This window comes from Schistocerca serialis, chromosome 2, assembly GCF_023864345.2.
Source record: "Schistocerca serialis cubense isolate TAMUIC-IGC-003099 chromosome 2, iqSchSeri2.2, whole genome shotgun sequence".
Lineage (NCBI taxonomy): Eukaryota > Metazoa > Arthropoda > Insecta > Orthoptera > Acrididae > Schistocerca > Schistocerca serialis.
This window is the reverse complement of record NC_064639.1, coordinates 353,034,582-353,047,904: the sequence shown is the minus strand read 5'-3', so window position 1 is coordinate 353,047,904 and position 13,323 is coordinate 353,034,582. Positions and strand designations below refer to the sequence as shown.

Genomic DNA, 13,323 nt, shown 5'->3' with positions numbered 1-13,323 from the left:
GGCGTTTGTTTCTTAGACGGAACATTGAATGGGCACAGTTATCACAGCCTCCTAACAGACCGTATTCCAGAAATGCTAGAAGACGTTCCTCTGCAGACAAGGAGGAACCTGTGGCACCATCATGATGGCTGTCCAGCTCATAGTGCAAGAAGTACTACAACATGTCTTCAGAATTTTTTTTTCGAAATCATTGGATTGGACGCAAATGACGTGTACCTTGGCCGGCCCGTTCCCCTGATTTGAGATCTATAGACTTTTTTCTGTGAGCAAAGCTGAAAGACACTGTGTACAAGGACACAGCAACTACATCCGATGATATGCAATGATGTATTACTGCAACTTGCTCGGATATCTCCGCTGAAATACTAGCACGTGTGCAGCTGTCGCTCCATACCAGACTGGAAGCGTGTATTGCCGCTGCCGGTGGTCATTTTGAACACAACCCATGACGGTCAGTTGCCCCCTTATTGGCCAGAATCAACGTAACTAGTGTATATACTGGCGTTGTTCTTTAGCGTGTGTTCACAAGTATTGTACAAGTGTTGATGTGGGAACTTTTCAAAATAAGGTACCTCATAAGCGACTCGAACTATAATCCTACAATAAACACAATCGACTTTCTAATTTATGCTATTTTTAGTTTGTTAATGTCAGTAGGCATTGTCCCATTTAAAAACTGTATGTTTGCACAAAAAATACAGTTTCTAAGTATTATTACAACCTATTTATTGGCTGACAATACGAGTCCATGACTACCAATTTATTCTATGAAAACCGCAGATTAATAGTGCTTTCCGTTTCTGCAATATACGTGTTGCAAGTTCTAGGTAATTCACCTTGTATATAGGATGTTTCACAATTCCTAACTCAGGCTACAGGCGTTGTAAAGGGTACTTAGTAGATAACATTTTGATAGGGAACCCACACACGGAAAATCACAGTTTGTATGTAAAATATGTTTGGCGACTGGGTTACTTTCAAACCTCCCTCTTCACGGTACACACAGTGTCGACAATCAGCTCTGCCCTATGCACCCTACAGGAGCCGATGGCATGGGTAGTGTTTCGATTACTCGGATGAAGCATTTCCGAAACGGCCAAGTTCGTAAATTATTCGCGTGCTGTCGTGGTTAGTGGTGAATACTCAGTATTGTAGAACACTCAGTATAATGTCGTTTATTGAAACTGAACTACACTGTTCGAACAATCACTATATACACACAAAATCAAATAACTTGTAGACGACCTTTCATCAAGAGCGTCGGTGAAGTCCGTCGGAGCTGGTCCTAGCTCGGCGAGGAACTGGCTGTACTGCTGCTGCGCTGGCCTTTTAAAGCCAGCGGAGGTCGGCGGAGTACTCCAACTTTCCCTGTATCTGTGACGTGACCTCTGCAGAAAAAGGTTCAGATCAGTCTCTAGCAAGTTCTGTTTGTTTTGAAGAATTGTTTTCCTCTTGGTTGCGCCTGCAAGTTCTTTTGTATGTTATATGGTACACAGAGGTGTCTTGAGTGTAGTCTGCCTGTCAGGGGCCGTCTGTGGCAGTCGTAACAGTTAGTGTACCGTGCATCACAAACTGGCGCTATCCAAACTCATCGCCGAGACAACTGTGCTGCACCATGGACCACTGATGACTGATTCAGCGAACGTTGCTGAATATGGGCCTCAACAGCAGGTACCTGCTTCATGCACCCACACTGACTGCCATTCATCTGCGACAAACACAACTGGACGTCGACTTGAGTGGCGATAGGTAGCTTTTTTAGATGAATCATGTGTTGTGCTCCATCGGACAGACGGCCTTGGCGTGTACGGTGTGAAACACCTGAAAGCATAACCTGAAAAGCAAGGGTCCAGGCCAGAGGAGGAAATGTTATCGTATGGGAAATGTTTTCGTGCCATTTCCTGTGTGATTTCGTAATTCTGTAAGGCACAATGGGTCAACACAGGTATTCATCTATCCTTGGGGACAATTTCCATCACTATACACATCTTCCAGCATGATAATGCAATATGTCACACATCTCGCATTGTACGTGCAGGGCTCGGGGAACACGAAGATGAGCTTACCGTACACACTTGGCCGCCAAACCCCCTCCGGATTTAAACTCAGTCGAGAGCCTGTGGGACCACCTAGATCGGGCTGTTCGCGCCATGGAAGCTCAACCGAGAAACCTAGCGCAGCTGGCCACGGAGTTGGAGTTGGCATGGCTCCACATACCGCCCATAACCTCATTTACTCTCTTTCCATACGTCTGCGCTGCAAAAGATGGCTATTCATGCCTTCGACCAGTGGTCACATTAACGTGACTGGACCGCGTATTCCGCAGTAACGCACTGTATGAACGTCCTGTACGTTGTACTCGAATGAAGCATTAAAATCATCACCTTAACGTTTCCCTACTTTTTATTAATTCAGACTCAACATATTTTTGACCGATTGGGTACATTGTTTTAGTCTTATCAGGCCTACTTTCCAACTTGCTCCTTAAAGTTCTTTCATATTTTGCTTAAGTCCATCTGCAATGGAGTCAAACAATACATCTACATCCATACTCCGCAAGCCACCTGGTGGTGTGCGGCGGAGGGTATTTTGAGTAACTCTATCGGTTCTCCCTTCTATTCCAGTCTCGTATTGTTCGTGGAAAGAAAGATTGACGGTATGCGTCTGTGTGGGATCTAATCTCTCTGATTTTATCCTCGTGGTCTCTTCGCGAGATATACGTAGGAGGGAGCAATATACTGTTTGACTCCTCAGTGAAGTTCTGTTCACGAAACTTCAACAAAAGCCCGTACCGAGCTACTGAGCGTCTCTCCTGCAAAGTCTTCCACTGGAGTTTATCTATGATCTCCTTAACGCTTTCGCGATTGCCAAATGATCCTGTAACGAAGCGCGCTGCTCTCCGTTGGATCTTCTCTATCTCCTCTATCAACTCTATCTGGTACGGATCCCACACTGGTGAGCAATATTCAAGCAATGGGTGAACAAGTGTACTGTAACCTACTTCCTTTGTTTTCGGATTGCATTTCCTTAGGACTCTTCCAATGAATCTCAGTCTGGCATCTGCTTTACCGACGATCAACTTTATATGATCACTCCATTTTAAATCACTCGTAATGCGTACTCCCAGATAATTTATGGAATTAACTGCTTCCAGTTGCTGACCTGCTATATTGTAGCTAAATGATAAAGGATCTTTCTTTCTATGTATTCGCTGCACATTACACTTGTCTACATTGAGATTCAATTGCCATTCCCTGCACCATGCGTCAATTCGTTGCAGATCCTCCTGCATTTAAGTACAATTTTCCATTGTTACAACCTTTCGATATATCACAGCATCATCCGCAAAAAGCCTCAGTGAACTTCCGATGTTATCCACAAGGTCATTCATATATAAAGCGAATAGCAACGGTCCTACGACACTCCCCTGCGGCACACCTGACATCACTCTTACTTCGGAAGACTTATCTCCATTGAGAATGACATGCTGCGTTCTGTTATCTAGGAACTCTTCAATCCAATCACACAATTGGTCTGATAGTCCATATGCTCTTACTTTGTTCATTAGACGACTGTGGGGAACTGTATCAAACGCCTTGCGGAAGTCAAGAAACACGGCACCCACTTGGGAACCCGTGTCTATGGTCCTCTGAGTCTCGTGGACGAATAGCGCGAGCTGGGTTTCACACGACCGTCTTTTTCGAAACCCATGCTGATTCCTACAGAGTAGATTTCTAGTCTCCAGAAAAGTCATTGTGCCATCAACAAATCGACAGCGGTTCACTATACACAATGGTCCATCCGCCAGAATCTACCTTAAGCATATCGGTTCAAGTAACTTTAGACGAGCATGGCATATGTTTCCGTCAGCCGATAGTGAAAATAAGCGTGCGTTAAACTTTTCTGAACCAGGAAAGACCTGTCCACTCGCATGCCCGATTTATTGATCGGCTGGGTGAAAAAGATGGACAATCAAACGCACAGAAGCTTCTAAAATGTGGTCTTACAGGAGACTGTTGAAACTCCGATGGATGGATCAAATAAGGAACGATGAAGTTCTGCAACGTAACAAGGACAAAATACATGTAGGGCAATAAAGAATATGATGAACCGAAGCCAGAATGGTTGGGCACGCACTAAGACATAAGTCGTGCCACAGAGAAATTGACCAAAACGCACACAATAGAACAGATAAGCGTGGATTTTCAAGCGGTAGCATGTGTATGCATTTCTTCTAAAACTGAGACAGAAATGATGGTGGAGAAAATGGTAGATACACCAGTTAATAAGTGCAAGGACAAGTGAAAGATCGCCGGCCGGAGTGGCCGTGCGGTTCTAGGCGCTACAGTCCGAAGCCGAGCGACCGCTACGGTCGCAGGTTCGAGTCCTGCCTCGGGCATGGATGTGTGTGATGTCCTTAGGTTAGTTAGGTTTAATCAGTTCTAAGTTCTAGGCGACTGATGACCTCAGAAATTAAGTCGCATAGTGCTCAGAGCCATTTGAACCATTTGAACAAGTGAAAGATCAATACGTTAGGTTTTGAAAAAATCTGGAATCAAGCCCATCGAAATTCTGAACCTGCACGACTTTGATAGGTTACAGTTATTTAATTACATATTATGTAACAATGTCGTTCATGATAATACTTCAAGTAGTTAAAGGCTTTTAGTTGCTTTAATATACGTAGGCCTACAAGTGTGAAATGAAACACACTCTCCGTTTTATTCAAGCGGCCGACTAAAATCAGCATTTTCTCGGCCAGTCACGCTTAACTGTATCCGTGCCCCCTTCGCCGATTACCATCGGCCGATAATTTTGTGTTTTGCTACAGATCTTACTATCGCTCGAGATTTCGATCGTCCATACTTTCACCTCTGAACAACGTTCTTGTCGTAACAAACGATACTGTGACCAGCCGACTGAAAAATCGTTCATGCCTCAAACCACCTTTGTCTTTTCTATGACAAACAATATGTGTGTGACAAGGTTAGCACAAATGAAATTATATGATTCCAGAGACCTTTTCAAGTCTCAGACATCTATGACGTATATACGCAGACTGAAACGATGAATGAAAATTTGTACTAAGACCGGGTTTTGAACCCCGTATGGGCTAACCACTACACCACTCTGGCATAGTGGCCTTGCACCCCTGTACAGGCTAATCTAGCACTCCTCTCTGAGGTGTGAATGACACAGGCCAGCCTGTGCAGTTGTGCAATGCCACTGTGTCGAGTTGGTTTAGTGGTTAGCTTATCTGCCTAATGAGCAAGAGACTCAGGTTCGGATCCCAGTCTTGGTACAAATTTTCATTCATCGCTCATCGCTTCAGACTGCATATAAGGTTAGTTCAGTTTCTAACAACTGACAGACAGTTAGTAATGCAGCAACTCAGTCGCCAGTTTCTTGATGGGCAGAAAAAAACGTGTAAATACACTCCTGGAAATGGAAAAAAGAACACATTGACACCGGTGTGTCAGACCCACCATACTTGCTCCGGACACTGCGAGAGGGCTGTACAAGCAATGATCACACGCACGGCACAGCGGACACACCAGGAACCGCGGTGTTGGCCGTCGAATGGCGCTAGCTGCGCAGCATTTGTGCACCGCCGCCGTCAGTGTCAGCCAGTTTGCCGTGGCATACGGAGCTCCATCGCAGTCTTTAACACTGGTAGCATGCCGCGACAGCGTAGACGTGAACCGTATGTGCAGTTGACGGACTTTGAGCGAGGGCGTATAGTGGGCATGCGGGAGGCCGGGTGGACGTACCGCCGAATTGCTCAACACGTGGGGCGTGAGGTCTCCACAGTACATCGATGTTGTCGCCAGTGGTCGGCGGAAGGTGCACGTGCCCGTCGACCTGGGACCGGACCGCAGCGACGCACGGATGCACGCCAAGACCGTAGGATCCTACGCAGTGCCGTAGGGGACCGCACCGCCACTTCCCAGCAAATTAGGGACACTGTTGCTCCTGGGGTATCGGCGAGGACCATTCGCAACCGTCTCCATGAAGCTGGGCTACGGTCCCGCACACCGTTAGGCCGTCTTCCGCTCACGCCCCAACATCGTGCAGCCCGTCTCCAGTGGTGTCGCGACAGGCGTGAATGGAGGGACGAATGGAGACGTGTCGTCTTCAGCGATGGGAGTCGCTTCTGCCTTGGTGCCAATGATGGTCGTATGCGTGTTTGGCGCCGTGCAGGTGAGCACCACAATCAGGACTGCATACGACCGAGGCACACAGGGCCAACACCCGGCGTCATGGTGTGGGGAGCGATCTCCTACACTGGCCGTACACCACTGGTGATCGTCGAGGGGACACTGAATAGTGCACGGTACATCCAAACCGTCATCGAACCCATCGTTCTACCATTCCTAGACCGGCAAGGGAACTTGCTGTTCCAACAGGACAATGCACGTCCGCATGTATCCCGTGCCACCCAACGTGCTCTAGAAGGTGTAAGTCAACTACCCTGGCCAGCAAGATCTCCGGATCTGTCCCCCATTGAGCATGTTTGGGACTGGATGAAGCGTCGTCTCACGCGGTCTGCACGTCCAGCACGAACGCTGGTCCAACTGAGGCGTCAGGTGGAAATGGCATGGCAAGCCGTTCCACAGGACTACATCCAGCATCTCTACGATCGTCTCCATGGGAGAATAGCAGCCTGCATTGCTGCGAAAGGTGGATATACACTGTACTAGTGCCGACATTGTGGATGCTCTGTTGCCTGTGTCTATGTGCCTGTGGTTCTGTCAGTGTGATCATGTGATGTATCTGACCCCAGGAATGTGTCAATAAAGTTTCCCCTTCCTGGGACAATGAATTCACGGTGTTCTTATTTCAATTTCCAGGAGTGTACATACCTGTACTGAACAAGTCCCTTGGTATTACCAAAGCTATGTCCCCAAATGAGTACCTCTGGCCACCGCTCGTAATAGTGCACAGAAACATGGTCACTCGAAGCATAAGCAATAACATACTTTTAACATTAACAGCTCCACTACAATTAAAACAACTTTTCTTTTCTTAAGGTGTTTGTTTCGGGATACTGGTTCCATCTTGAGGCCAAATATGCTAAGACACACCCCGGAACATGGTATTTAAGAAGAGTCATGCGCTTTCGTAGGTCGGTATCTGCTACAAGAATGAAGACAGAGACTTAGAGCGACTTTTAACTTATGCATCAAAACTAAATGCTTACCTCGGCGCCAATTGTAAGTTTTGGTTCATGTGATTACTAGCAGCTGTCTCCGTGATGCAGCTAGCACTCTCGCTCGCTCGTTCATAATCTAATGTGCGTCATATAGAGATGGCAATAACACATCAACAAAAGGTGTTTTGCGTTGACAAGTGCAATTTAGTTAGAACCGCAACAAGGGCTTTTTCGTCTGGAATACGGCATTGCACCTCCTACTGCTCAGTATATTCCAGGGTGCCATCAGCAATTCCCGGACGTTCGTCGTTTATGTAAGGGAAAATCCATGTCAGTCAATGTGCTCCTTCAAGGGGCGGAGCACATTCAGTAGAGTATCACACGTACTCCACAAAAATCTACTCGTTGTGCCAGCCGCAAGTTACGCATTTATAATGTATCAGCGTGTTTATGTTTCAAAACGTTCAAGATTCGATTGCTACATGCGCTACACGATGGTGGCAAGCAACGTATAGAGTTTTGTCAATTTATTTTGGGAGTGGAGGTGGAAGAAAACAATTTCCTTTCACATTTGATGTTCAGTGATGGGAAAAGTGAACCGCGCCATTGTAAGAATATGGGGCACACAGCAGTTACAGGTAGTAGTCAAGCATGAGAGAGGCTCTCTACGAACATCATGTGTTTTGCTACGTTTCCCGAGAAAAAGAAAAGAAATTTACAGCTCCCCCTTGTTTGCAAAAGAAAAAAAGGATTTAAACCGTCGTCTCACGGTACTTGAAAACGCATGTGGACGATGTGCTGGTGACGTCACAATGTGGAATGCCACGTTCCACTACACCGCGGAGTGTGAAATAAAGATTCTGGCATGTCAGATTTGTGCCTCTTGGAGAGAAACGTGGCCAGTGAGATGCGAAATTCTGTTCACGTCACAAGCAGAACTTAGGAGGCGCCATATTATATGGCGTTGAACGCTATTTTTGTGCATTTTCTTTATCAAAGATTACGTGGTATGAATACAAGTTGTTTCAAAGCATCAGCAAACTGAGTATATCTCGAAATGCGTCGTTTTAGCTGTGATTTATTATAATAAAGTGACAGCCTGGCTCTTCCGTTTCGTGCTGCAGTGAATGAAGGGAAGTGAGCACCGTATGAATAGTAAGTCAGTTGTCAGTCAGAATGTTCGGTCGTAATTGCTTGCGGTTTGTAAATAAGGTCAACTATTATTTTATTCTATATGTTTAAAATTTAACCATATCGTCGGAATTATCGGCAAAATAAGACATACAAATAAGCTACTGCAATGAAGAGCATAAATACAACTCAGGCTACACTATACGTCAGTCTACTACGCCAATTACAGTTTTGTGTTGAGTTTCGTTGGCTTCGCCAGCTCTAAACAAAATAGTCACATTCCAAATTAACCTCATTCTCGGGCTTCATTACAGGTCAGGCTTTCAGCACACCTAGTCATCTTTCCGCTCTCCATACCGAAACCAAATGTAACGAATTCGCATGTTTAGCAGAAATAATCATTACAATGAGTGATTATCATTAACTACCGAAAAGTGAATCACGACTTGTCTCGTTCATTCTGCATCACTCATCGTACAGTTTCCACCTGCATCACACTATGGAAGAACCGGGTACAACGTAACTGCACCTTAGCACTTCCTGTAATTGCATTTTTAGTGTTATAACTTCTCTGTTGTGAAAGTATACCGTTTCAAAGCTACAGTACAATGATGATCTGTCAAAATCGTGTCTTTTTGCTCAAATCACGACATCTGTAGACACTGAGTCCTGGTTGCTATGTCGAAGTTACAGCATAGTTGATAGCAATGTGAGTTGCGTGCAGTGAGCCGGCCGCTACGGTCGCAGGTTCGAATCCTGCCTCGGGCATGGATGTGTGTTATGTCCTTATGTTAGTTAGGTTTAAGTAGTTCTAAGTTCTAGGGGACTGATGACCTCAGCAGTTGAGTCCCATAGTGCTCAGAGCCACTTGAACAATTTTTTGTGTGCAGTGAAGAGAAAGATAGCAGGTTTGCGTCCACCTTCTTCAAAAAATTTTTTAATCTTTGGTTTTTACAGATTCTGGGTCACTTTTATAAATTTAATAGAAATATTATCTGCAGTAGTCGGTGTTATTTATCGTAAATAATATATTTGCTGCAATTCTTGTTGCAAAGGCCAACGACTGAAATCTTAACGTAACAACCAGTCTATGCCAGAGATTAGACACAAGTTACACACTGGAAGTTTTTTCTATTACAAAACTTTTTGTGAAACATATGTACCTGTCTCTTCGTTTGATAGACTGCCTCATCTTGTGTCTTGCCGGTAAGTATCTTTCTCAGTGATGGTGAGCAGCTTCGAAAACGTCTCCTCTGTCATTCAAATGAAATTATGAAACGAATCTCGATATTGAAATCTATGTGATGACGTACGTTACTTCAGAGTGATGGCAGTCAATGTAACGTCAAACCAATGGGTATTATGCATGCATAAACTGACATTACACAGTATACTTGGACTATATTCAATTTAAAACCGAAAATTGGATGAAGATTCGATTGAGTTGAGGAATAACTTCTACTAGTATGCATCTCAGATCGTTGTACAGCATTGTGTAGTGCTCCTCTGCCAGGAGTTCGCAGTTGAAGCCATCGACGCGTCCAGAATCTTCTTTGCGTTTTTCTCCGCAATTCCTCGACAGTTGCTAAAAGAGTTAACGCAGCTATGTCCATTATCGTAAATAAACTGTGTGATGTATGCGCCAGATGCAGCCGGGAACTGCCGCTGGAGACCACCAACATGGAAAATCACGATGAGAAGCACGTTGTGTTCCGAGAGATGCAGCAGGCCGTTTCAGAGCATGCAGATGCGATGCGATGAGAAACACGTCCCGTGTGAGAACGGCTTTAGAATCACATGGTTCAAATGGCTCTGAGCACTATGCGGCTTAAGTTCTGAGGTCATCAGTCGCCTAGAACTTAGAACTAATTAAACCTAACTAACCTAAGGACAGCACACACATCCATGCCCGAGGCAGGATTCGAACCTGCGACCGGAGCGGTCCCTCGGTTCCAGACTGTAGCGCCTAGAACCGCACGGCAACTCCGGCCGGCTTAGAATCACATACCTGCATATATTACAGATGTGACTTTTTCCACCATTGCGAGAACTTGCTGAAAATTTCGTTTTTCTGCAATACGGAGCACCACTAAACAGGTACCTGCATGTAAAACATTTCTTAACAATGAGCTGGACCAGCCATTCCACATTGTCCTCCAATGACATTTGATGATACGGCATTTGATTTTCTTTTTGGTATGTCTACGAAAAATTCCTGTTAATCCAGTGAGATACTATTTAAATACTCCCTGGTTGCTGTGAAATCAGATTTAATACACATCAGCTGTACGTGGATGCGGAAGACCTCAAAAGAGTCTTTTTAAACTGGTATGCAGTTTTACTTCTTTTTCCTCTTACGTGGCACGTAACACACCTCTTTGTAACATTCTTGTTATACTCGCCAAAGGCCTTACCGTAGTGGTAACACCAGTTCCCGTAAGATCACTGAAGTTCTTCAGGCTTCGCTAGCACTTGGATGGGTCATCGTCCGGGCATGTCGAGCGCTGTTGGAAAACTGGGTGCACTCAGCCCTTATGAGGTCAATTGAGGAGCTACTTGATTGAGAAGTAGTGGCTCCAGTCGAAAACTGACAACGGTCGGGAGAGCGGTGTGCTACTACATGCCCCTCCATATCCTCATCCAATGACGCCTATCGGCTGAGGATGACACGGCGGTCGTTCGGTGCCATTATCATCACCACTATCTATTTTCTTCGCCTTGTTAGTTGTTTACTAATGTCAGCTACCGCATGATACACATGAGATGTGCTTCGTTTTAGAATACACTCAATAGTCTGCTTAGCTGGGTGGTAATGTGCTTGCCTCCTACGCAAGTGGGCCCGGGTTCGATTCCCGGCCGGGTTGGAGATTTTTCTCCGCTCGGGGACTGGGTGTTGTGTTGTCCTCATCATCATTTCATCCTCATCACCGGCGCGCAAGTCGCCCAATGTGCTGTCGACTGAAATAAGACTTGTACTTGGCGGCCGCCCTTACCTGGATGGGGCCTCCCGGGCACGGGTGCCAAACGCTCATTTCCATTTACCTATAAGCTGAACTCCGTGCTTTCGATGGTGAAGCCCACATATGCAAGCGGAGCTCTTCATAGGATTTAACTAAAAAATGTTCAAATGTGTATGAAATCTTATGGGACTTAACTGCTAAGGTCGTCAGTCCCTAAGCTTACACACTACTTAACCTAAATTATCCTAAGGACAAACACACACACCCGTGCCCGAGGGAGGACTCGAACCTCCGCCGGGCCCAGCCGCACAGTCCATGACTACAGCGTCTTAGACCGCGATTTAACTAAAGCTCGTCATTTTATGCATCTGGGCTAACTGTACAGCAACTTCTGGTAATCTGCGTCACCGCAAATCACATTAAACATTTGTGAAAGATAAATGAAAAACTTGATCCTAAAGGTAATTGTAAAACGTACTCCAATGTTATGTTTGAGGGCGTATAGAAAATATACCCGTACAAAAACATTCGGTTCTCAAGAAAAGTAAAACTCTGTAGTTCTAAAGTAAATTTAAATTCACCCCAAAGTTTTATCTTCAGTCGTGTGGAAGATATAGTCGTACGAAATCTGATAAATTGTTTGTAGCAACCTGCACATGAAGCAGATTTCAATGATTTGGAGAAATAATCGTTTTTGTGAGAATTATTACGTGTTGAACATTTCTACAATGTCTCATGCTTTCTCCTGTTGCAGGATACCTCTTCAAGACGTCATTTCTTGTAGTCGACCGTCCAGTTTTTGAGCACCACCCAAAGATGGGAGTATTGACGGATGCACTGTGGCCTGATCTGTGCTTCCTCCTTTTCGCCTTCTGGACTATGGCCTACGTATACGCCTCGCGGCATTTCAACTTCTGGATCAAGCAAGATGTTCCCTACATAAAGCCCCTGCCTTTTCTCGGTAACTTTGCGGACATTGTCCTGTCGCGCTTGAGTGTGGCCCAGCTGCTCAAGAAAGTATACGAGGAACACGGGCACCAGCCGTATGTGGGCATGTTTGCCTTCGATCAGCCGTTCCTTCTCGTGCGTGATCGTCGTCTGGTGAAGCACATCTTGAGCAGCAAAGTCTCAGGCGCCTGGGACTGGAACAGTGCTGATTGTGACCGGTGTCCTCTGGGACCCAGAAACATATTTGGCGCGAGTGACGAGAGGTAAGTGTACTAATTTATCGTTCATAGACTGCTAAACACATTAAAAACATTACCACAAAGCATTAGCTTATTTTTGTGACGCCTTTTTAAAAATTCGCTCTTCAATATTTCTATCAACACCTTCACCACTCAACTTTTTAAAGAGCTTTCAGTCCAGATTCCCAGTCCTTTCGCCCTATATTACTTCTGTTGCCTCTTAATAACCTTTAAACCCCAACAGTTCTTATCACTCGTGCCCCTTCCACAAGGTAAACTCTCAGAAAAACTGTGACAGACAGCACTGCTCGGAAGAAGCTGAAATGAAAAGGTATCATCATTGCGGATGTCCCTTCCGCAGACAAATTTTCATCCAAGAATTTTCTTAGCTGACTGGTAACTCTTTTAACGACTGGAGAACAACTATGTACGATTACTCTATACAAACAAGTTATGTAATAACGTAATTATAAATGACTAACAAATGTGGAGACGCACACTGAGGTGACAAACGTCACGGGATAGAGGTACGCACGCACACAGATGGCGTTAGCGTCGCTGCACAAGGTATCAGAGAGTAGGTAGTGCATCGGCGGAGCTGCAATTGTACTCAGGTGATTCATGTGAAAAGGTTTCCGACGTAATTATGGCCGCACAACTGGAATTATCAGATTTTTAACGCGGAATAGCAGTTGGGGCTAGACGGCTGGGACATTCTGTTTCGGAAATCGTTAGGGAATTCAATATCCCGAGATCCACAGTGTCAAGAGTTCGGCGAGAATACACAATTTCAGGCATTACCTCTCACCACAGCCTTCACTTAATGACCGTGAGCAGCGGCGCTCGCGTACAGTTTTCAGTGCTAACAGACAGACATCCACATCTACATCTA

General features: G+C 45.3%; 1 protein-coding gene across 1 annotated transcript in view; it reads left to right on the top strand.

Annotated features, from left to right (window-relative positions):
• LOC126455983 (cytochrome P450 6j1-like) overlaps positions 1–13,323 on the top strand; it is a 136,878-nt gene that overhangs the window by 37,237 nt on the left and 86,318 nt on the right. The window contains exon 2 of the mRNA XM_050091740.1: positions 11,999–12,455. Within this exon, the coding sequence (XP_049947697.1) occupies positions 11,999–12,455 (457 nt within the window). The remainder of the gene's footprint in view (positions 1–11,998; positions 12,456–13,323) is intronic.